Below are 23,968 nucleotides of genomic sequence, written 5' to 3'. Positions count from 1 at the left end.
CAAATCGGTACAAAATAGGTGAATCGGGCCTTGAACCGCACAAATCGGACCGCCTAGCACTCGAACCACACATGAATCGGTTGTTGAACTGCACCTTCTTTTCGTCTCATAGCATTGCAATGCTGACCTAAGATTGCAACACTAAAAAAACCTTCCATCCGTCTCTTGTAGCGTTGCAATGCTAGGGCACAACATTGCAATGCTGTTGTACAGTTGCCTACTGTACAACAATAAATTACTTCAGTTTTGCTCCGATTTGGGCCTCTATTTCACCAGAACATCGTCTAAAAACTCACGAACGACTAACAATAAATTACAAACTTGATTGCAATTAGTTATGCCCAAAACATCGAGCCCATACGAACCAAAATTTTAAATTTAAAGCAATAAATCTAAAGCCCGATTCTGAAAATATCCATAATTGCAAACCATTCAATCATTCATCATCATGAACAAAATTACAGAATTCAACCCACCATTAAACTGAATTTTAATTATGGAAAAATAAAATTGGGAACCAAAAACCACCGCTCTGATACCAATTGAAGGACTGTGAAGTCCGATGCGAAAGTGGGGATCATTCCCAATTTTCAAATTTCACAGTAATTAAAATACACAGAACATAAATTATGCATTATCATAGATTTTACAACATGCATCTAGAAGGAAGAAGGGTTTGGATCAACTTACCCTTGAAGAACCGATTCTTCACAAATTCCTCCTCGATCCAATCACATACACTTCAAATCTCATTGAACAAAAGGTACAACAATACCAAAGTGGACATCACCCCAGATGAGCCTCCTATATTCTCCTTAGGGGTGAGAATTACATAGAGAGTTGTGGGCTTCTCTAATTTTTGGAAGAGAGAGGAAGAATTTTGAGAGGGAGAGAGTTTTTGCTTGGGAGAGTGCTTATGAGAAAATCTCACATACCTTTTGTGATCCTCCTTAGGGAAAAGATGAAGCAATCGTAAAACCATTCCCAACATACCACGATCTTCTGAGAGAAAATTTAGGAAAGGAAGTTGTAACTCCCTCCCTTTAATTTTAAAATTAGATTAAAATAAATTTAATTTAATAAATAAAAAATATATATAATAACTAACATTATATATATATATATATATATATATATATATATATAGCTATATGTTATATCAAATATAACACATAACCTATAGTTTGTATATTGTATCAAATACAATATAACCTATAGTTTTTATTTCTCTCAATAATGCATGGTATTTAATATATATCCAATTCATATTAAATTTTAATATATGAATCTCATCCATATAATTAGTATTTGAATCATATTCAAATATTTAATTCCTCTAAAAAGAAACTCTATATTATAATGCATCAAATACATTATATTAATTATATCACATATAATTAGTTTAAATTAATTATATCATATATAATTAATCTCCTCAATTAATTTGAACAATTAAAATTAATCCAAAATTAATTCTCAATAATCCCTGTTGAGCTACAGAGGAGATCTTATGAACCTGTTGGTTGAAGCTCCAATAGTACTTGAATAATTAATTAAACTCTTTTAATTACATTACTCAACATCCATTAACTATCGATCACTTCACTAAAGATCGACAGCTGCACTCGTTACACTACAAATATATTTCTGTGTCCGTTGGATATAACCAATTAACGGTGCAATGACCTTCACAAATTGCTCGTAAGTATAGGTGGACAAAAATTACCGTTTTGCCCCTGTAGTTACATCTAACTCCTTAAGTACCATTGATCCCTCTAATGAACAATAAGTCACAGTTCAACTATGATTAAACCCCTCTCGAGCCAAGAGAGGGTGTGACATCATATTTTTCAAACCCTAAAATCAGCCATTAAGGGATCAATTTATCTACTTACCTCGACATTAGAGAAGGAGTGAATTTCGTCTTGTGTAGCTGTGTTTCTAGCTCACCAATCAAACGAATCCCCAAAATGATAGGCTTATTGAGTCGACGATCTGGCCACTCTCATCTATATAAATCAAAGGACTGCCTTCATAGGCTAGAGTTCATAACTCACTCAAGATTCAGGTCATGTCACATATGGTCATTTTGATGAAATGTAAGTCTCTATTATTAATGACGATAAATAATTAGACTATTTATTTCATGGTTTGTCTTATACAAACCCTTTTGTATAGAACCCCCAATCACATGTCTTTACACGAATGATCAATCATTTGTAGTACTTTACAATAATAGTAATATCTATAAAGCAGGTCGTATTTATATTGTTACTAGGATAAGGTATCCAGCCTTATCCATCTACTACAGACCATTTAGATTATCACTTAAACATGATCCAACTGTATGTCTCTACATACATGTTTAAGCTACAGAAGATAACCTTGGTTGTTAGTTTATTGTTTTTGTGAGTTAATGCTACTAAATGTCGAATAAAATATCTCATATTTTATTAAATAAATAAAATTGTTTGTACATTACAATTACAAATTACAGAAGTCATGAGATTTAGGGCATCAACCCCAACAGAACCTTCCTCAGACAAAGGTCCCTTATGGACAATTATTTTTTAAATTTAATCTTTTAATTAAATTAAATTTAATCCTATTAAAATATATTAAAAAGAATAACCCATTCCTAATCCCATTAGAAATAATATAAGTCTATGTTGATCAATTTTAAACTATTTAAAAATAATTTGGACCTATGTTTGAATGCAACTCTTCATTATAGATTTTAAATTATCTCATTAAAACTATAACACTTATAGTTTAATGCATTATCAAAATATTTAGATTTGCATCTAATGACATCGATTAAATACAACATGCTCAATGCAAATTCATTTTTCATTTGATAAATATAACACTTATATAAATCATACATCACTAACATAACACTTATATCAATATGCATGAGTATGCTAATTTAATCATGCATCTACAAAATATAACCTTTATATTTAATTATGATGCATATACATGTTTATCCTAAGGTGGGTATTTTTTAATCTATATAACATATAGTATATAATATGAATTCAAAAATTAATTTAAACATACATCCAATACATAATTAAATTAAACATAAAAAATTGGACTGATTTTGGCACTCTAAAGAAAAACTAATTGATTAAATTAATATAACTATTATATTAATTTTATTAATTAAATAATAATTAAACATTACATAGGAATTTGTTTAAAACACTGTTGCAGCCGAAGGTCTCGCGCATGCCGCCTACTTCCCGTCAATCCTCGGAACGTTGCAATGTTGTGACTACAACGCGTTGTTTCTGCCTTTCAGCGTTGCAATGTTGATCGATAGAATGCTTCTGTTTTGCACGTTTTTGACTCCAAACTTGCCCCAAACACCTCTATTTCTTCCCAATCTCTTCAGCAATCGTTGCTCTTTCGATCAACATGGACTTACAGACTTGAAGCAAGAATTAAATTGCCCAAAAATTACAACGAGCTCTTACATTTTAATCAAAGTAAAAGTAATCTAGTGCCAAAATCGAAACCATTCAATTTTGCAAACCAACATTCAAACATAGAATATTAAACCCACTTCTAAGTTGGTTTTATTTCGAAAAATACGAAGAAAAAAGATGCAAAAAATTGACTCTGATACTAATTGAAGTGATCGAATCCCGCAGGGAAAGCATCATGTCAAAACGCCTTGCATCTCGCAATTTGATTTTTACATAAACAAACTCATTATACTAAAACACAATATAACATGTAAATTAACATGCTTTAGGGAAAAGATTAGAACCATTCTTACCTTTGTATATTCCCAAGTGCCACGAACAATCCTCTCGAAGTTCAACGAACAACTTCTCCAACGATCTTGATCACAAACAATTTCTTGAACAATCTCGAACATTACCACGAGAGTAACCTCGTTATTCTCTAGGATTCCAATAGAGGGATAGATGGTATCAAACTGTTGAGAGAAGGAGAGAAGAAAAGGGTTTCGAAGAGTAAAGAGGATTCTCTTTGTGGCTTAGGAAAAATTTTCCACAATAACACTTGTGTGATATGTATTGTGAGTATGTGTCCCCAAGGGGCCATAGAGAGGTCTTTATATAGAGAGGGGTCAAGCCCTTTTCCTAATCCTTTTCCGATTTTCCTTTTCCATATTTAATTAATTAAATAACACTTATTTAATTAATTTTCCCAATTAAATAACACGTATTTAATTTAATTTGCACATTAATTAAATAACACTTATTTAATTAATTTTCCCAATTAAATAACACGTATTTAATTTAATTTGCACATTAATTAAATAACACTTATTTAATTAATTTTCCCAATTAAATAACACGTATTTAATTTAATTTGCACATTAATTAAATAACACTTATTTAATTTAATTTTCACATTAATTAAATAATTATTTATACATTAAATCCAGTTAATGTATATATATGTAATTATCATAAACATCGCATGTATATGTGCAAAGCCTCTCTATTAATTAATTCTCTGTGAATCTAATTTACTTGAATTAATTATTTGAATCTTATTCAAATATTTCTTTCCAATTTAATTTGAATTACAGATCACATCCATATGCAATTATATATTATCACATCAGTATATAGTTTTCTCAAATTAATTTGAACAATTCAAATAATCTCTCTATGTCCTCTAGTCTGTAAATTTTTTAGAGTCAATAGAGTTACAACTAGGCAGTAATTCAAGAAAGAAGCAAGGAAGGTCAGCTAAAGAAAACAAGCTATGAAGCTACTGCTAGCAGCGTTGCAACGCTACCAACAGAGCATTGCAACGTTGTTCTTCAAGAGCCCGAGGCATTGCAATGCTAGGATGGAGCGTTGCAACGCTGCTCATCCCAACGCAGAAAGAATGCACGCGACCTGACAAGTGGTTTAAGTGAACCAGTTTAGTCGGTTCGGGTTTGGTTCAACCCCATTTTGGCCAGTTCAGACTATTTTAGTGCTTTGGAGATCCGGTTCGGATTGGTTCGTGAAGACTAGAAGCACTTTGAAGGAGTTTTTGTTTCTTATTGTAATAATTCAAGTCTTTTGCTTACTTGAAATGCCAAAACTGGTCCGTATCAGCGTGTTTAATTATTTATGCATTGTGAATGTATGTTATAATTAAATAAATCTTGTATGTGCATATAATATGCCATATAGATTTAAAATCCCACTATAGGAAACATGAAACATGCATTGAAAGTATGTTATAAAGAATTATAATATATATATGTATGTTTAGGGTTTCAATTATTTAATATAAAGTGTTATATTAAATCCTGAAATGCTTGATGAATGTTACGGTTGATCAGCATGTCTATTGTTTTATAATTGTTATAAAAACCATTTAGACATTTAAAATCCATAACAAAGATAAGATGCATACTCACCTAGGTTAACAAATAACAACTTGTTTTAATAGTTAAAATAGGTCGTTATCTTGTAAAATTTGGTTACAAACTCAACAAGTCTATAATCTTGTCTAAGACTGAGGGTATTTAAGTCGACAGTTTATGGAACACCTCCTACCTGAGGATTATAACCAAATAATTGAGCATTGTTAACCCAGTTTTATGAGGATACGTGAGCATTGTGAGGTTTTAAAACTGGTTTATCACCTAAACATCATAGGTTAAAATCTAAATATAAACGTTATACTTGGATAATCACCTAGACTTAGGTTGTTTTATTAACTGGAATAAACCTAAGTAAAAATGATTACCCAAAACAAATAGAACAATTCATTGGGAGATTAATAATATATACGATATATTATTCTTAGCTCTCACGTCCCTAAGAGTTCACACCGTGAGATTCATGCTCGGCTTCGTGTCACCTTGAGAGTGACCTCCATTCAGAAAGTGTTTGCATGGGTCAATAGCAAGATGAATAGGGGAAGTAGTTCATAGTAAGGGGGTGAAGGATTTGTGTTAACGTGTCCTGCGGTCTCTTCCATTATTTTGGACCATGAGATTCCTATGTTGCGCCTGCTTGTCAACTTTATGCAACCNGTGTTAACGTGTCCTGCGGTCTCTTCCATTATTTTGGACCATGAGATTCCTATGTTGCGCCTGCTTGTCAACTTTATGCAACCTACGCTAGTTGTTTTATGATCGTTATCCCCTCGGAGGGTTGTAACATGGGATTCAAAACAACTCAAACTCCAAAAATGGATAGGATTTCTTAGGTTGATTCCCAACCTTGACTCTCCAATTCGGTAGCATCGTTGGGGCCAACCTCTAAGGTATGAAAATGGAAGGTTACACTTATGAGAATTACTAAGTGTTAGTAAGTTCTTGACCGAATACGGTAACTAAATGACTATAGGAATATGAGTTATTCTACAATTAGTATTTAGTCAAGAATGTCTTGCTTCAGTGAAGGAGTATTTGATTGCCCCTCGATAGCATCTATTATGACTCACTAAAGTATCGTTGCAACTAAAATAATGAAATTTGGGTACATTATTACTTTGCTAAAACATGATTGTATTTAAAAGCAATTCACTAATAAAATTTGTTTATATTTTCATAGATGACTAACTCACTAAAACAATTACTGGCTTCTAAGAAACTTAATGGGGACAATTACGCTACATGGAAATCAAACTCGAATACAATACTGGTAATAGATGATTTGAGGTTCATTTTAACTTTGGAATGTCTTCCTAAGCCCAACTCAAACGCAAACCGAAATGTTCAGAAAGCATATGACAAGTGGATGAAGACAAATGAAAAAGCTCGAGCCCATATTCTTGCCAACATATCTGATGTTTTGGCAAAGAAACTTGGTCGCATGTATATCGTATAAGAGATTATGGAATCTCTATGGGAGATGTTTGGACAGCTGTTCTTCTCCCTTAGACATGATGCCATCAAGTACATTTATAACTGCCGTATGAAAGAATGGACCTTTGTTAGAGAACATGTCCTAAACATGATGGTCCATTTCAATATAGCAGAAGTAAACAGAGCTGTCATAGACAAGAAAAGCTAGGTCAGTTTTATTCTAAAGTATCTTCCAAAGAGCTTTTTATAGTTTTGCATAAACTCGATGATGAACAAGATAAAGTATAACTTGACCACTCTTCTCAATGAGCTACTGATTTATTAGTCCCTCTTGAAAACTAAGGGACAAGAAGCAAAGGTAAATATTGCCACTATTGATAAAAGAGGACCATCCTCTAAGATAAAGTATGAGTCTTCTTCTTCTTCCATAAACAAAAGTGTTTAGATGAAAAAGAGTAAGGGGAAAAGAAAGGCTCCAATTGACCGCAAAGGCAAGGCTAAAGTTGCAGACAAAGAAACGTGTTTCTACTGCAACGAAGGCGGGCATTGAAAGAGAAACTGCCCAAAGTACCTTGCGAAAAAGAAAGCATAAAAAGAAAAACAAGGAAATTAGTTTCTAAAGAATGCTTGCAGATGAAGAGATAACTCTCAAGGTTGTGAACAAGGGAGGCTATCTCAGAAAAATCAGTGGGAGTTCCTAAAGTTTTTATCAAAAGATAGATCCATTATATTGATAATATACATCTTGTTTATGTAACGAAAAGTTTTTATATCTATCTTTTGTAAGAACATTTGTATAAAAGTATCATTTTGACATAAATGAAGTGTTCATTAGCAAAAGAAGTATTTTTATATGTTTTATATAAAACAACTTCTATGTTAAAACAGACCAAAGAAAAGGCCATTTCAAATATTAAGATATTTAAAACGGCAAAAAAAAAAAATCTTAATAGGATTAAGAATGGTTAAAAGTGGTCGTCTAAATCAGTTAGAAGACAACCTTTTAACATTATGTGAGTCTTGTCTTGAAGATAAGATAACCAAAAGATCTTTTATAAGAAAAGGTCTTAAGAGCTAAAGAACCCTTAGAGCTCGCACATTCAGACTTCTATGGTGCAATAAATGTTAAGGCAAGAGGAGGGTATGAATATTTCATCAGTTTTATTGATGATTATTCAAAGTACGGTTATATTTACCTAACTTTATCGTGGGTCTAAAACACTTGAAAAGTTCAAGGTGTATGAAAACTTGTTAGGTAAAAAATGAAGATACTTCGATCAATTGAAGTGGAGATTATATAAAATCTAAAAATTTCAGAACTATTTGATAGAACATGGAATCCAATCACAACATTCTACACTTAGCGCCTCAGTAGAGCGGTGTATCGGTAAGAAAAACAGAACCTTGTTAGACATGGTTCGGTTGAAAGATGAGCTGTGCTCAATTGCTTAAATTTGTTTTGGGACATACAGTGGTGACTATTATATACTTTTTGAACATCATTCCATTAAAAGGTTTTTTGAAACTCCATATGAGATGTGGAAAGGTCATAAAAGTTGTTTATGACAAGTAAAAGATGTTTATATATTTTAGAATTTTGGAAAGACCAACACATGTGTTGGTGCCAAACCTTAAGGAATTAGAACATCGTTCAAAACAATATGCCTATCTGTAGGCTACTGATAACGGGTAGAAATGCATGTTATTACAACGCAAAGATGTAAAACAATGTGAGAATGCGATGGTAAAAATATGTAAAATCATGTCCAAAAGCATTAAGTTGAGAATATTGCGATCGCATGCGCCCATCGCATTAAAGCAGGCTAATTTTACTTAATTTTTGTGCAGGAAAATGTGTTGGAACAAAGCAAATTGCAATCCAAGGAATTCGGCGCCCGAGCACATTAGAAGATTGCGACTGCAAAGCTATGCGATCGTATGTGCTCGCGAAGATCTGCTCAAGAAGGTGGCCGCATAAAGACGACACATCAAGGTGAAAGCATAATAAATCATGATGGGACGGAAAGCTGATGACGGTCGAATTCAAATTTAGTTGACAAGTCGTTAACGACACACTATAGCAAGTACATTCAACTTTTTTGTGACCATTAACCGGTGTATCAGAAAGAAGAATTAATGACCGCCCATCATTGCAATCATTTGAGAGAAAAGCTTCTTCACGTTGAGCTCTATAAATACCAAAGGCCACCATCTTGACCATTCGCGAGTGCATACGATTGCATAGCTTTGCGGTCGCAATCGTCTAATGCACTCGGGCGCCAAATTCCTTCGATCGCATTTTTCTTTGCGCCAACGCATTTTCCTACACAAAATAAGTAAATTAGCTACTTTAATGTAATAGGCGCATGCGATCGCAATATTCTCAACTTAAATAATGACACCTCTAGTCATCTCCCAACAGTTTTTTGGCGCCGTTACCGTGGACTACAGTAGTACATATTGCGCTAACAGTAATTTTTTATTTTCTTTGCAGCTTTCAACCTCTGTGCACTACCTCTCCTTTGGTAAGGGAAGAAGTGGGTCTCATATGAGCAAAGGACAAGTTCCGGAGCCCAACTATGACCTAGAGATTGAAAGAACTTTCCGAAGAAGAAGAAGAAACAACCGCCGACAACAACAAAAGAGAAATCCCAACATGGCGGAACAACTGGAAGACAGAGCAACAAATGCAAATAATATCATGGCAAACTCATTATCCTGGCGAACGATCGCAATATACCCATTCGGGACAATGCGTCACCCAACCTCTATGATTTCTCCCTAGGAATCATGAGGCCAGCCCTGGACGGATCAAGGTTCGAGATGAAGTCGGTTATGTTGTAGGTGATTCAGATAGTCGGTCAGTTTGATGGAAGGCATGGCAAGGATCCGCACGCCCATCTCTGGAGTTTTATTGAAATCTGCAATACTTTTGTGTTCCCAAACATCTCAGCTGAGGAAGTTCGACTAACGTTGTTCCCATTTTCACTATGCGACCAAGCAAGGAAATGGGCCTATTCTATCAAACCAGGGGAGATAACGTCTTGGGAACAAGTAGTTAAAAAGTTCATGAAGAAGTACTTCCCCCCGACAGAAAACGCAAGAAGGAGGAATTTGATTACAAATTTTGAACACGATATTGACGAATCGCTCAGCGATGCCTAGGTGAGGTTTAAAAGACTGGTGCGAGATTGTCCGCACAATGGCTTACCCGATTGTCTCCAAATGGAAATCCTGTCTCTTATACACATCTAGATGTGTATAAGAGACAGTAGGTGAGGTTTAAAAGACTGGTGCGAGATTGTCCGCACAATGGCTACCAGGTTGTCTCTAGATGGAAATTTTATACCACGGTTTGAACCCTACATCGCAGACGGCTGCCAATGCGGCAGCAGCTGGAGGTCTGCTTGACAAAACGTATGATGAGGCTAAAAATATTCTTGATCGCATTTCGAAGAATCACGAAGACTGGAGGGAAAGCGATCAACGACTTAGAATTAAAGAAGGCGACGCAAGCAATGGGGCCATCGCATCCCTACAAAATCAAATGAATGCGATGATGAACCTAATATAGGGAATCACAATCAATAGCCCAGGAACGCATAAGGGGCAGGTCAATGCAATCTCTCAAATGAACGTAAGTTGTGCCACTTGTGGAGAAGCCCATCAGATGGAAGAGTGTTCGAGCAATCCACAATCTGTTTACTTCGTAAAGAATAATCCTTTCTCCAATACTTACAATAAAGAAGGCGACGCAAGCAATGGGGCCAACTTTGCATGGAAAAATCAACAACAAAATTATCAACCGATGGCACAAAAAAAAGGGCCACCAGGATTTTTCCCGTAAACAAACGGTCAATCGCAAAATCAAGCTAGTAGTTCACAGGCGCCGCAATCTTCATCTATGGAGAGCTTACTAAAGCAGTATATTGAAAAGAATGAAACAGTACTCCAGAATCAAGCAACGTCATTCCACAATCTAGAAATTCAGATAGGACAGATTGCGGGCAAGCTCAAAAGTAGACCGCAAGGGGCATTGCCGAGTTCAACCGAGCTCCCGCGCAACTCAGGGAATACGGTAAAGGAGCAATGTCAAGTTGTGACTTTGTGAAGAAGAAAAACAATAGTGGAAGAGAAGATGGAGCCGAGTAGGACTGCTCTAGTTGCGATGGAACCCCAGACCCCGTTCACACAAGAGGAACCAGAAGTTGCATCCACTTCGAAGCCTATGGAACATGGAACCGTGAAAATACAGCTGCCACCATTCGCTTAGATTAAGAAGAAGAAAAATGATGAAGTGCAGTATCATCGTTTCATGGACATGCTAAAACAATTACATATCAACATCCCTTTCACTGAAGCGATTGAAAAAATGCCAAAATATGCGAAGTTTCTGAAGGACATGGTGACGAAGAAAATAAGCACAGGTAAGTTCGCAACGGTGGCGTTAACACAAAGGTCAAAAACCATTATTCCACCGAAAATACGCGACCCCGGAAGTTTCACAATACCCTGCTCAATTGGCGGGATATATAGAGATCAAACGCTTTGCGATCTCAGGGCTAGTATCAACTTAATGCCCAATTTTTAAACAGTTGAATGTGGGGCAGTTGGTACCCACGACGGTGACTCTCCAGCTGGCAGACAGGTCCCTTGTTCATCCAGAAGGGGAGGTGAAGGATGTCCTGGTCTCGAATGACAAATTTATCTTACTGCCAGACTTCATCATCCTCGATTATGAAGCGAACAAAGATGTACCCATCATTTTGGGACGACCATTTTTATCCACTGGTCGCGTTCAAATTGATGTGTATAAGGGAGAGATCACGTTGAGTGTGAATGGAAAGGAACTCAGGTTTGACATTATTAAAGCCATGAAGTATCCGGAAGAAGAAGACTTAACAGATTCCGACAATGAACCCAGTTGTAACGAAAAAGAAGTGTCCGAAGATGAAAATGAAAGAGAGGATGCGAACGCATCCATAGCAACCTGCAATGCGATTATGGAAACGACAACCAAAGAAGAAAAACTGACGTTGAATGAAGAAAGAAAAGCATAACAACCTTCCTTGAAACAACCACCTACTGTGGAATTAAAAACCTTGCCAAGCCACCTGAAGTATGTTTTCTTGGGGCAAAATGAAGCTCTACCAGTTATAATTTCCTCCGCGCTTCAAGAAGAACAAGAGAATGTGCTGCTAAGCATCCTAAAGAGGCACAAAAAAGCAATAGGCTGGACGTTGGCAGACATAAGAGGAATTAGCCCTGCATATTGCATGCCCAGGATAGGTCTCGAAGAAAATAAAAGAGGGTCGATCGAACATCAACGCAGACTAAACCCTGCGATGAAGGAGGTCGTGAAAAAGGAGATAATCAAATGGTTGGACATAGGCATTATTTATCCAATCGCCGATAGCACATGGGTCAGTCCCGTGCAATGTGTGCCCAAGAAGGGAGGGATGATGGTAGTCCCAAATGCAAATAATGAATTAATACCAATGAGGACCGTCATTAGCTGGTGGATCTGCATGGACTATCGCAAACTTAATGCAGTGACAAAGAAGGATCACTTCTCCTTGCCTTTCATTAACCAGATGCTAGATCGTCTAGCAGAAAATGATTAGTTCTGCTTTTTGGATGGGTATGCGGGCTACAACCAAATCATGATTGCTCCTGAAGACCAAGAGAAAACCACATTCACCTGCCCCTATGGAACATTTGCTTTTCGCAGCATGTCGTTTGGATTATGCAATGTGCCGAGCACATTCCATAGGTGTATGATGGCCATCTTCTCCGAGTATCTTGAAGATTCAGTGGAAATTTTTATGGACGACTTCTCGGTGTACGGGCAAACATATGAAGTCTGTCCAAACAATTTGGAGAAGATACTGAGGAGATGTGAAGAGACGAATCTTGTGCTGAACTGGGAGAAGTGCCACTTCATGGTTAATGAAGGTATAGTGCTCGAGCACAAAGTTTCCAAGGATGGGCTGGAGGTGGATAAGGCGAAGATTGAGGCCATTGAAAAGCTCCCACCTCCAGCAAATGTGAAGGGTGTCAGGAGCTTCTTGGGGCAAGTAGAATATTTATCGACGTTTTATGAAGGACATTTTCAAAGATTGCTCGGCCATTGATTGCGTTGTTGAAGGCCGAGAGGACGTTTGACTTTGATGAAAACATGCCTCAACACATTCAAGATACTGAAGAACACATTAAACTGCACCTGTTTAATCGCACTTGACTGGACAAAGCCGTTTGAGCTGATGGGCGATGCGAGCGTTATGCGATGGGGGCGGTGCTAGCACAAAAGAAGAAAACAATGCTACACCCATCGCATATGCGAGTAGAACTTGAACCTGCCCAAATAAACTAACTACCACTGAAAAAGAACTTCTTGCGGTAATTCTTTATGCTAGAGAAATTTAGAGCTTACTTGCTGGGATCCAAAGTGATCATGCACACCGACCACTCGGCAATCAAATATTAATGACAAAGAAAGATGCAAAGCTCAGGGTTGATTCGATGGGTTCTCCTCCTTCAAGAATTCAACATGGAAGTCATTTTTCGCAAGGGGATGGAGAACTAGGTTGCGGACCACCTATAAAGATTAGAAAATCCGGAAGTTGACGCAACAGTCAGAGGTAATGCAACCTTCCCAGGTGAGAAGCTGTTTGAAAATTTCCTAGTTTGTGAACAATTCCTGAGAAATACACAGCCACCCAAAGGGCGGCTTAGACATGAATGTAAATCATATTTTTGGGATGAGCCAATCTTACAAGAGGGGGTCAGACCGGAATTTTGCGCCTATGCGTACCAAAAGCTGCTCACCAGCGCAACTATCTCAACCATGAATCACCATATGGTGGACATTTGGGAGGCCAACGCCACAGCACAAAGATGTTACAAAGTGGATATTTTTGGCCAACTTTATTCAGGACGCAAGAGACTATGCAATGAAATGTGACAGGTGCCAACGCACGGGAAACATTTCATGGAAGAATGTGATGCACATGAATATTATCATTAGAGTTGGAGCTATTCGACGTATGGGGCATAGACTTCATGGGACCATTTCTACCATCAAATTGTCACAAATACATTCTATTGTGTCGTCAATTATGTTTCTAAATGGATAGAAGGGTATTATGCATCGCAATCGATGCGGCGATAGTCTCCAAATTCTTGCAAAAAAATATCTTCACTCGTTTTGGCACCCCACGTGCCATAATAGTGATGAAGGCTCCCACTTTGTCAATAGCGTCATCAAAAAATTGTTGCTCAAGTATAATATCCACCATAAAGTCTCCACCACATACAATCCACAGACAAAAAGCCAAGTTGAGGTGTCCAAAAGGGAAATCAAGTTATCTAGAGAAGGTGGTGAAGCCTTCATGCAAGGATTGGCCATGAAGTTGGACGATGCCTTGTGGGCATACAGAGCTGCTTATAAAACATCTATAGGCATGTTCGTATGCGCTGGTGTTTGGGAAGGCATGCCACTTATCACTTGAATTGGAGCATAAACCAATGTGGGCAGTGAAAAAACTCAATTTTGATTTGAAGACCGTAGGGGAGGCAAGATTTCAGTTGGTCGAGCTTGACGAATGGAGAACTCAAGCATATAAGAATGCCAAGATCTACAAGGAGTGCGCAAAACGTTGGCATGACAAACGATTATGCGAGAAGAATCTCCAAGTCGGACAAAAGGTCTTGTTATACAATTCTCGGCTACGACTTTTTCCCAAAAAATTAAAATCACGATGGTCTGGTCCATTTATAATCAAAGAGGTATTCCCGCATGGAGCGGTTGAGTTATCCAATGAGGATGGGACCAACGCATTCAAAGTTAACGGAAAAAGAGTCAAGATATATCACGGAGGAGACTTGCATCGCGAGAAAACCTCCGTGGACCTGAGGAATTCCTGACTAAAGAAGAAATGGCCAGTCCCTACACAATCATACGATTCAAACTCATCAGGGATGCAATCTTTTTGCAGTATCCTTTTAAATCTTCATTTCATGAACTCACTCTACCTTTTTATATCCTTTTTACACCATCATTTTAAAAAAAAAAATTAACTCTGTCTTTTATATTTTTTTTATCTTCTCGATGTTGTTAGCAACGATTGTGGTGAAGCCATGCGATAACCGAAAAACGCGATTAGTTTGTTTAACCATCGCAATCGAAGAAATCGGCTCGTCGCAAAGAAGGATGCGATCATAGATGATGCGGGCAACAGAGCAAATTTGGGGGTTGTATCTTTCTTTGACTCTGTTTATTCCAAATTTTGCACTCTACCATCTCATTCTCAACATTGATAATTTTATCATCACATCCTCTTTAGTTGGCGCAATCATTAAATGTCGATTACTTTAGTTAGTCACCACATTGTTTTTCCGTACTAATTACGATTTCAACGATGAAACGCATGCCTCTATTTCTCATCACATGTACTAGAATCAACTTAATTTTAGGACAGTCAATTCATGAAATATTTCTAGAAGTTAGTGGTCCACCAGCTTTCTTTCAAACTATCTTTTACGAAACTTCCTAAGAGCATCGCATGAATTCTTTCAGTCTATTAGCAATGAGGACACTACTGCGTTTAAATTTGGGGGTGCCGGTATTTATTTTCAACCTTGCTACCTTTAGACATCTCAATAAAAAAAATCATCATAACATTGAGATCGGATGCTACTCGTAGTTGGATGTCCGCATGACACAGTGGGGGCAAGCCAAAATGAAGGTAGGAATCGTGATCAACGCATAAATAAAGTGATCGCAACTCTGCTGCCAAATGGGCATGAGTTTAGACTGAGAAAGAGTGTCGTGCTCGTAGTTGGATGCTCGCATGACACCCGTGGGGACAAGCCAAAACGAAGGCTAGGCACTTGGATCAGCGCAAAGTCACAAAAAGAATATCTAAACTGTGCAAGGATAAGAATCATTTGGAAACACCCCGATTGGAAAAAGTTTTTGAAATAAATCATGCGATGTCCTGGAAACAAGTAAAGTCTTTTTGAAGGTTAAACTTGCGGTCCCTAAATTTTAGAAATATTTTAAGAAGAGACCAGGATAAAAATTAAGGAGATTTTGGTTCATAAGATTTGAATAAGGTACTTCGAGAAATCTAGGTAAGGAGAAGGCGGCTGACTCTCTAAGGAAAATCTTTAGTTTATGCTTGAGGACAAACATTGTTTAAAATTTGGGTGTGTGATAACGCATAGAAATGCATGTTATTACAGCGCAAAGATATAAAACAATGTGGGAATGCGACGGTAAAAATATGCAAAATCGTGTCCAAAAGCATTAAGTTGAGAATTTTGCGATCGTATGCGCCCATTGCATTAAAGTAGCTAATTTACTTATTTTGTGCAAGAAAATGCGTTGGCGCAAAGCAAATTGCGATCCAAGGAATTCGGCACCCGAGTGCGTTAGAAGATTGCGACCGCAAAGCTATGCTCGTATGCGCTCGTGAAGATCTACTCAAGAAGATGGCCACATAAAGACGACGCATCAAAGTGAAAGCATAATAAATCATGATGGGATGGAAAGCTGATGACGGTCGAATCCGAATTTAGTTGACAAGCCATTCATAACGCACAGTAGCAAGTACATTCAACTTTTCGGTGACCACTAATCGGCACATCAGACAGAAGAATTAATGACCACCCATCAATGCAATCATTTGAGAGAAAAACGTCTTCACCTTGAGCTCTATAAGCTACCCAAAAATAGTATACTTCTTCAAAGCAGAAGAAAATCAAATATTTGTATTGAAAAATGATACTTTACTTGAAGAAGTATACATGAGAGATCATAAATTATTATATCAAGGTTCTATAGTAGTTATAGAAAATCAACAAGAGTTATTGATTAAACTGAGCCTAAAACAAGAGTTGTTAAGACTAGTCAGATGCATCTTTCTCAAAGAGTTGAGAGTGCCTTGATGTAGTGGGAGGGTAGTGTGACAACCTAGCCATAACATGGGCTTAGTAGAAACTCCAGTCACCAATACTTGGTGATGGCATCGAGAATCATGAAGGGTATAAAATGCATTCCCTATTTGTTAAATAATTAGAAGTCCACTGTATACTGATATGTTTATAAAGGTCCTCTCAGCTAAAGTGCATGAGGGTCACCTAGTAAGTCTAGGACTACGGGTTGTATAATCTAGGGAAAGTGGGAGAGAAACCCATAGTATATGATACTTAAGATATATGATACCTAGTAAAGACAAACTATGGGTATGTGATGCCCTAGTTTATTGTATTTCTCTCTAAAAAACTCAAAAACTCAATATTATGTGTACAAATGTGTATGACCACTGAAGTATTAGTCCAAGTGGGATTTTGTTGGCTTTATGTCCTAAAATTCGTGATTTGTAAACAATAAACTTATTATGTTAATCAATATAGATGTTATTGAAGTTAGATTCAATAAAGTTGTTATTGAATATCTTAATTGCTCATTTCGTTTTAGAAATAACCTCAATCCAATAAACTAAGATCCATGGCTATTACATGAGTACTTGAACTTTATGTAGAGACATAAGAGTAGACCAAGTTCAAGTAAATAACCAAAATGGTCTATAATATACGAAAAAGGCTGGTACTTTATTCTAGGGACACTATTGGATGCGACCCACTTTGTAGATGTTACAATTGTTGTAAAGTGCTACAAACGAAGTGATCTTGATTCGTTCATGTGGAGACATGTGAATGGGGGCATCCTATGCAAAGAGTCAGTATAAGATCGGACCAAGAAATAAAGTCATTCTTACTTTATAACGTTGTTTATTGTTTAAGACTGACTATTTCAAAGCGATGACCTAGGTAACTTGACCTTAATCCTAAGTTAACTATGAAATTCTATTTGTTCAGGATTATCCTTAGATTTGCATGAGTGAGGGTTGGCACAGCAGCACTGGCTCAATAAGCCTCCTATTTCAGGGATAAGACCGGGTAGATAGTTGGGGACATAGGGTGTAAGATGGAATTTACTCCTACATGCTTTTAGGGATAGTAGAGAGGTTGTTCCCTTAAGTGCTGACTACAGGTCTTAAGTAGGGGGCCTCACCCTCTCATTGGCCTGAGAGGGACTTAGTTTGGTGAATGGATCACAAACTAATTGTTCATTAGAGGATCAATGGGACTTAAGGAACAAGATGTAATCTCGGGGGCAAAATAACTTTTGACCCAACCGTTATTACGAACAACCTATGAAGGGTTGACTTATTGATTATGGTTATATTGAGTGGTCATAATTATACCTACAGTGAGGGGAATGCAACTACTGGGCTTTAATGGAGTGGCTCGGTAGATAACGAATGTTGGTTAATTAGGTTAAAGAGTAACCGGTTATTCTTGGATCGTTAAAGCCCATGATCTGTAGGTCCATTAGATCCCCCTACTAGCTCACAAACGAATTAAACCTTAGCATATGGTGATGAGTATATTTGAAGTGTTCAAATTCTAATTGAGGGAATAAGTAATTATATATGATATAATTACAGGTTTAATTGATGAATTAAACAGAATTTGAGAATTGGATAATATTTAAATTTGATTTAAATATTAATTACATGAATAGAGATTCATGATCATGGAATTGGTGTTTTAATAATTTAATATTGGATATTAAATTATTTTAATTAATTAAATAAATANATTTTATTTAAAATTGAAAATTTAATTTTATGATTATTCAAAAATAAAATCAGTATTTTTTTAATTGAAATTTTGGAAATTTAAATTAAAAATTGAAACACTAATTTTGAAATGAAATTGATTTTTAAATCAATTTCATTGTAAGTGGGATTTTCCAACTTTGAACACTCATTTTCCATTCAAATTGAGTGGGATTGGTGTCACCTCTTCATGCAAGATAGTTGCATGAACTTGTTGAATAAAAACAAAGATTATTCAGCTGAGATGAGAGAAATTGAAGCAATGTAACTTTTGGCTGAAAATTCAATTGAAGAAGGGTTCTTCAATTTCTGCAGAAAAGCAACTATTTTCACCAAAATTCCCTTGAGTTCAGATCATTTTGGGTTCCACCACCCAATCTGAGATCCAAGAGAATAGTAGGGAAGATTCAAGCTGAATTTGAAGTTAAAGAAGGTCTTCAAAGCTATATCTTCAAACCCTAATTTTTCCTTATTAGCATGCTTTCTTAGATGCGAAAATTGATAAATTAGAATGCTTAATGATTCCGTTTGCTTCCACTTAATACTTGCTAACTCCAAAAAATATGATTTGATTGAATTATTTCATCAAAGTCTAACTCAATTTTTTCCTTCTTGAGCTAATATTAGAATTAACTCTTTTAGAACGAAGAATTTTTCCACTGGATGATTGATGATTTGATGATACTTACAGTAGTTTGAATCACCGACTTTTACATCTCTTTCGGTCATTTAGACTCAGGAAGTTGGATTAATCATGCTTGTAGCAGTTGTTCTAACATACCAAGAATGTCATAATCAAGAAAATGATAGACTTTTTCTTATCTTTCTTGCAAAGTTAATTGGTGTAAATATTCTCAATGCTTCTCTAGTTTCATGTCTTTTCCTTTGAAGGACGACTTAACAGGGGCTATATTGATAGCCATTGATTCTTCTAAAGTCTTCTCACCATCCTTTCCTTCATGCTTTATGTTAGGGACTAAAATAGTTTTATCTTCTCAACTAACAATATTTAGCTCTATATCGTGAACACGAGTTTCTAACTCTTTAAAGATGCGAGGCTTTATACCTTGAAGGATGTAAAGAAGTACCCAATGCATGCCTTGAATGTACATCTCAACGGCAGACAGTTTAATGAGATGGTCTTTGCAATCCATGCAGCTCTCCAGCATTTTATGTAATCAAGAATAAGTTCACCTTTTTCGTTGCTTGGTATTGGTGAGCTCGAAGATATTGACTATCTGTCTTATGCTGTAGAAGTAGTTCAAAAACTATTTTTAAACTTGTCCCTAACTGTCAGTTGATTCAGACTCTAGGTTAGTGTACTAGTCAAAAGCATTTCCCTTTAACGTTTGAACGAATTGTTTGACCCACACTACAAGAAAATTCATTTTCAGTGACAAATTTTTAGTGGCGCAAAAAAATTTTGTTGTTAAATGGTGATTTACAGTGGCAATGGAAAACATGTTGCAAAATATCATTTTTAGTGACAAACTTTATATCAGTGTCACTGAAACAATCTGTGATACATGAACTAACACCACTAAATATTAAAATTCTTTAACAATATATTACATTGTTAGTAAAGGAAGCAAAATATCATTTTTAGTGACAAAATTCTTTTTGTTTTTCTCTCCCTTCTCTCTCTTTTTCCAAACTTTCACCCACCTTTTCCCTCCCCCTTTCTTTCTTTTTTTTCTATCTTTGGTTTCCCTAAACCCCATTTTTTATTTCCCCAACCTCCTTCCCCTCCTGAAATTGAACCTTCAACATCTCTCTCGGTATCACCTCCAAATTGTTAGGTGAGTTTTCTCTCTTCTCTATCTGTCTCTTATACACATCTAGATGTGTATAAGAGACAGATTATAACCCATATAAAAACGTGTAAAAATATTTTAAAAAATGTTCATCATCATATCTAATTTATGGTCCATTTGATAACACTATTTTTTTTCTTTTTTTCGTTTTTCTATTTTTTAAGGAACATATTTGTTTGATAATCATTTTTGTTTCTTGAATTTGTTTTGAAAAATGTAGTCCAAATTGAGAAACTATATATAAAAAAGAACTTTCTTCCGAAAAAGTGTAAATTTTTCATTTGAACTCTTCTTCATAAAGGCCTCATAATACCATTTATAAATGTCAATCTCGTTACCCTGCCCTTCATCTATCTTCAAACTAGTGTGTTTTGTGCAAGAATCACTCCTATTTGACAATCAAGGTACTTTCTTGTAGTGTGCCTCTCTCAAGAAATCAATCGACGTCATTGCCATTCAACCGCCAATTTCAAACACCTATTTCACTGTTAGGTGGCCAAGTCTTTAATGGTATGAATCTTACCCAATCTCTCTATATTTACTTTACCCTTATTACTTCTCAATAGACATTGGTTCAAAGAAAAAGATTATGAGATGATGTTGTTGTTTATTTGTTGGAGTTAAGAACTTTGAGAAGAACTTTACCCTTATTAAAACATTGCAAGATTAAGGGTTTTTTCAATCATACGTGTTATTTTTCCACTTAATATGACATTGACACTAATAAGATCTACCTAACTTTGATTAGTTATTTGATTGCTTATTTGAATTTTACCTAAGACTTAGATTTTAACTGTTTGATTTCTAATTTAGGTACTTCACTTTTTACTTGTTATGGATCGTAGTTGGATAAATTTAAAAGATCGACGGTCTAGTCAATATTCTAACAGTGTCGATAATTTTACTGAAGTCGTAAAGAAGTATTTAGATGAAGAAGGAAGAACAAGATGTCCTTGTTCAAACTGTATGAATATAATTTGGAACAACTTAGATGACATAGAGTGCCATTTATATAAATATGGCATGTCTCCGACTTATAGCCGATGGATATTCCATGGAGATATAGTTGATCTTTCTCCATTTTGAAGGACTAATTCAAGGTTTATAGGTGCAACATTTGCAGATTCAGTTGAAAGTAGAGAAGACTGAAAATCTTAGAGCAAACAATAGAGATCATAGATATAATGTGAAATATGAGATGCTAGAAATGATTCATGATTTTTATGGACCAAAATTTGAAGAAACTAGAAGAGAATCGAATGAGGAAGATGGAACAAGTGTTATTTTTCATGAAGTAGAAGAGGAGTTATATCCAGGGTGTCTAAAGTTTACTTCGTTTAATTTCTTAGTGAAACTTATGCACATTAAGGTGCTTAATCGTTGGAGCGATTAATCATTTGATATGTTACTTGAATTGTTAAATGCAGCCTTTTCGGATGGTGTAAAGCTACCTACCTCATACTATAAGGCTAAGAAAAGACTACGTGACCTAAGGATGGGATAAAAATCAATTCACATGTGCAAGTTTGATTGTGCTTTATTTTGGAAAGAGTATGCATCGATTGATAATTGTCCACATTGTGGAGAGTCAAGATACAGATTGAATGATAGAAAGGGGGAAAAATTCCACATAAAGTGTTAAGATATATTCCACTAAAGACAAGGTTTCAAAGATTATTTCTTTCAAAACATATTGTTGAGGATATGAGGTGGCACAAGGAGAAAAGGTGTGAAGTTGAAGGAATACTTTGGCATCCTGCTGATATTGAGGGTTGGAAGTATTTTGATAGCCAATATCCTTGTTTTGCTGCAGACTCTCGTAATGTCATATTAGCTCTTTATTCTGACGATTTTAACCCATTTGGAAACATGAGCACATCATATAGCATGTGGTCAATTATGCTCATTTCATACAACGTGCCCCCTTGGAAGTGTATAAAACCACCATTTATGCTTCTATCTCTACTCACCCCTAGTCCAAGGTCTCTTGGTAAAGAAATTGATATTTACCTACAACCACTAGTAGATGAGTTAAATGAGTTGTGGGTTAATGGTGTTCGAACATATGATTGTTTCAGTGCTTCTTTCTTCCAACTTCCTACTGCACTATTGTGGACAATTAACGATTTTCCAGCTTATGGTGATTTATTTGGTTAGAGGACAAAAGGTTATGAAGCATGTCCAGTTTGCAATGTTGATACAAGCTCAATGAGACTAAAGAGCAAAATTTATTATAAGGGGCATCATCGGTATCTACCTTTAACACATGCATGCCACAAATATAAGCAACATGATGGAAAACAAGAAATGCGAGCAACTTCAAATATATTATCTAGACAAGATATTATAATAAATTGAATTCAATAAGTTTTACTATGCTCAGTAAGAATCCCGCAAGACGTGATAACAAACGAAAAGGGATAATTAGTCAGCACAATTGGACTAAAAGAAGCATTTTTTTTTTCAATTCTCCATATTGGCAAAACCTTAAACTACGTCATAAACTCGATGTGACGCATATTGAGAAAAACATATGTGATAATTTGGTGGGTACTATACTGAACATCCAAAGAAAGACTAAGGACACCATTAAAGCTCGTGAGGATTTAGCGAACTTAAATATAAGGAATGAGCTTCACATATAAGAAATCGGTAATAGGTGTGTCAAGCCTCATCATCTCACATTAACTGCTACTGAAAAAGTGAACTTTTGTACATTTTTTAAATCTGTGAAGTTTCCTAATGGTTTTTCTTCCAATATATCTCGGTGTGTAAATGCGAATGAGGGAAAAATCTCTAGTTTAAAAAGCCATGATTGTCATGTTTTATTACAAAGATTTCTCCCACTTGGCATTTGACCATGTCTACGCAAGGATATTTATACAACTAAATCAGAGTTGTCTCATTTCTTCCATGGTCTATGGAAAAAAACTTTGAGCATACTAGACTTAGACAAAATGCAAGCTGATACAATACTCATCCTATGTAAGTTAGAAAAGATATTTTCACCAGCATTTTTTGACGTAAGGGTCCATTTAGCTGTCCATTTGCCATGGGAAGCAAAAATTGTTGGCCCCTTGGGATATAGTTGGATGTATCCAATTGAAAGGTATGTAAATTCTCTTATATTTTTTAAGTCTCACTTCTTTGTTGTAGGTTGTTAATACATGTGCTTTCGATATTATGTATTAGGAGCTTGCGATATTTGAAACAATATGTTAGAAACAAAGCTCGGCCAGAAGGTTCAATTGCTGAGGCTTACATCATAAATGAATCTTTAAACTTTTGTTCTATGTATTTACATGGAATTGAAACAAGGTTTCATGGAACTGATCGGAATAGTGATAATATTGATGATGAAAAGAACAGTAATGGATTATCAGTTTTTTCTAGACATATACGATGGTTAGGTGGTGGCCAATTTCGAAAATTAACTTCTGATGAGTTAAAGAAATCACATTGGTATACTCTAAACAACTGTGATGAAGTGGAACCTTATTATAACACTCATTTTATATTTGAAATATAAATGGAAGATTAAACTAACTTGTAAAGTATAGGGAGCATATGAGAGTACTTGAATCAAATAATGGACATGGTGATTTGCATAAGAGGCAACAACTAGAATTCCATGCATGGTTCAAAACAAGGTACACCCTTGAGTGTGG

At 35.9% G+C, this 23,968-nt stretch overlaps 1 protein-coding gene across 1 annotated transcript; it reads left to right on the top strand.

The window, feature by feature from the left end:
* Positions 1-10,700: 10,700 nt before the first annotated feature.
* On the top strand, positions 10,701-11,856 carry LOC120067518. The gene is made up of 2 exons (XM_039019067.1): positions 10,701-10,874; positions 11,392-11,856. The coding sequence occupies exons 1-2, from the start codon at positions 10,701-10,703 to the stop codon at positions 11,854-11,856; spliced, it is 639 nt and encodes a 212-aa protein (XP_038874995.1).
* The last annotated feature ends 12,112 nt before the right edge of the window (positions 11,857-23,968 follow it).

This window comes from Benincasa hispida, chromosome 12, assembly GCF_009727055.1.
Source record: "Benincasa hispida cultivar B227 chromosome 12, ASM972705v1, whole genome shotgun sequence".
Taxonomy (NCBI): Eukaryota; Viridiplantae; Streptophyta; class Magnoliopsida; order Cucurbitales; family Cucurbitaceae; genus Benincasa; species Benincasa hispida.
Note: the sequence above shows the minus strand (reverse complement) of the source record. Positions and strands in the feature narration are given on the sequence as shown.

Bases quoted from the DNA above. Each gene is read 5' to 3' on its own strand.
- LOC120067518 (XM_039019067.1), top strand. From the start codon at position 10,701: ATGGAGAGCTTACTAAAGCAGTATATTGAAAAGAATGAAACAGTACTC. The intron at 10,875-11,391 runs GTAAAGGAGCAA...ATTTTTAAACAG, and splicing joins CGCGCAACTCAGGGAATACG to TTGAATGTGGGGCAGTTGGT.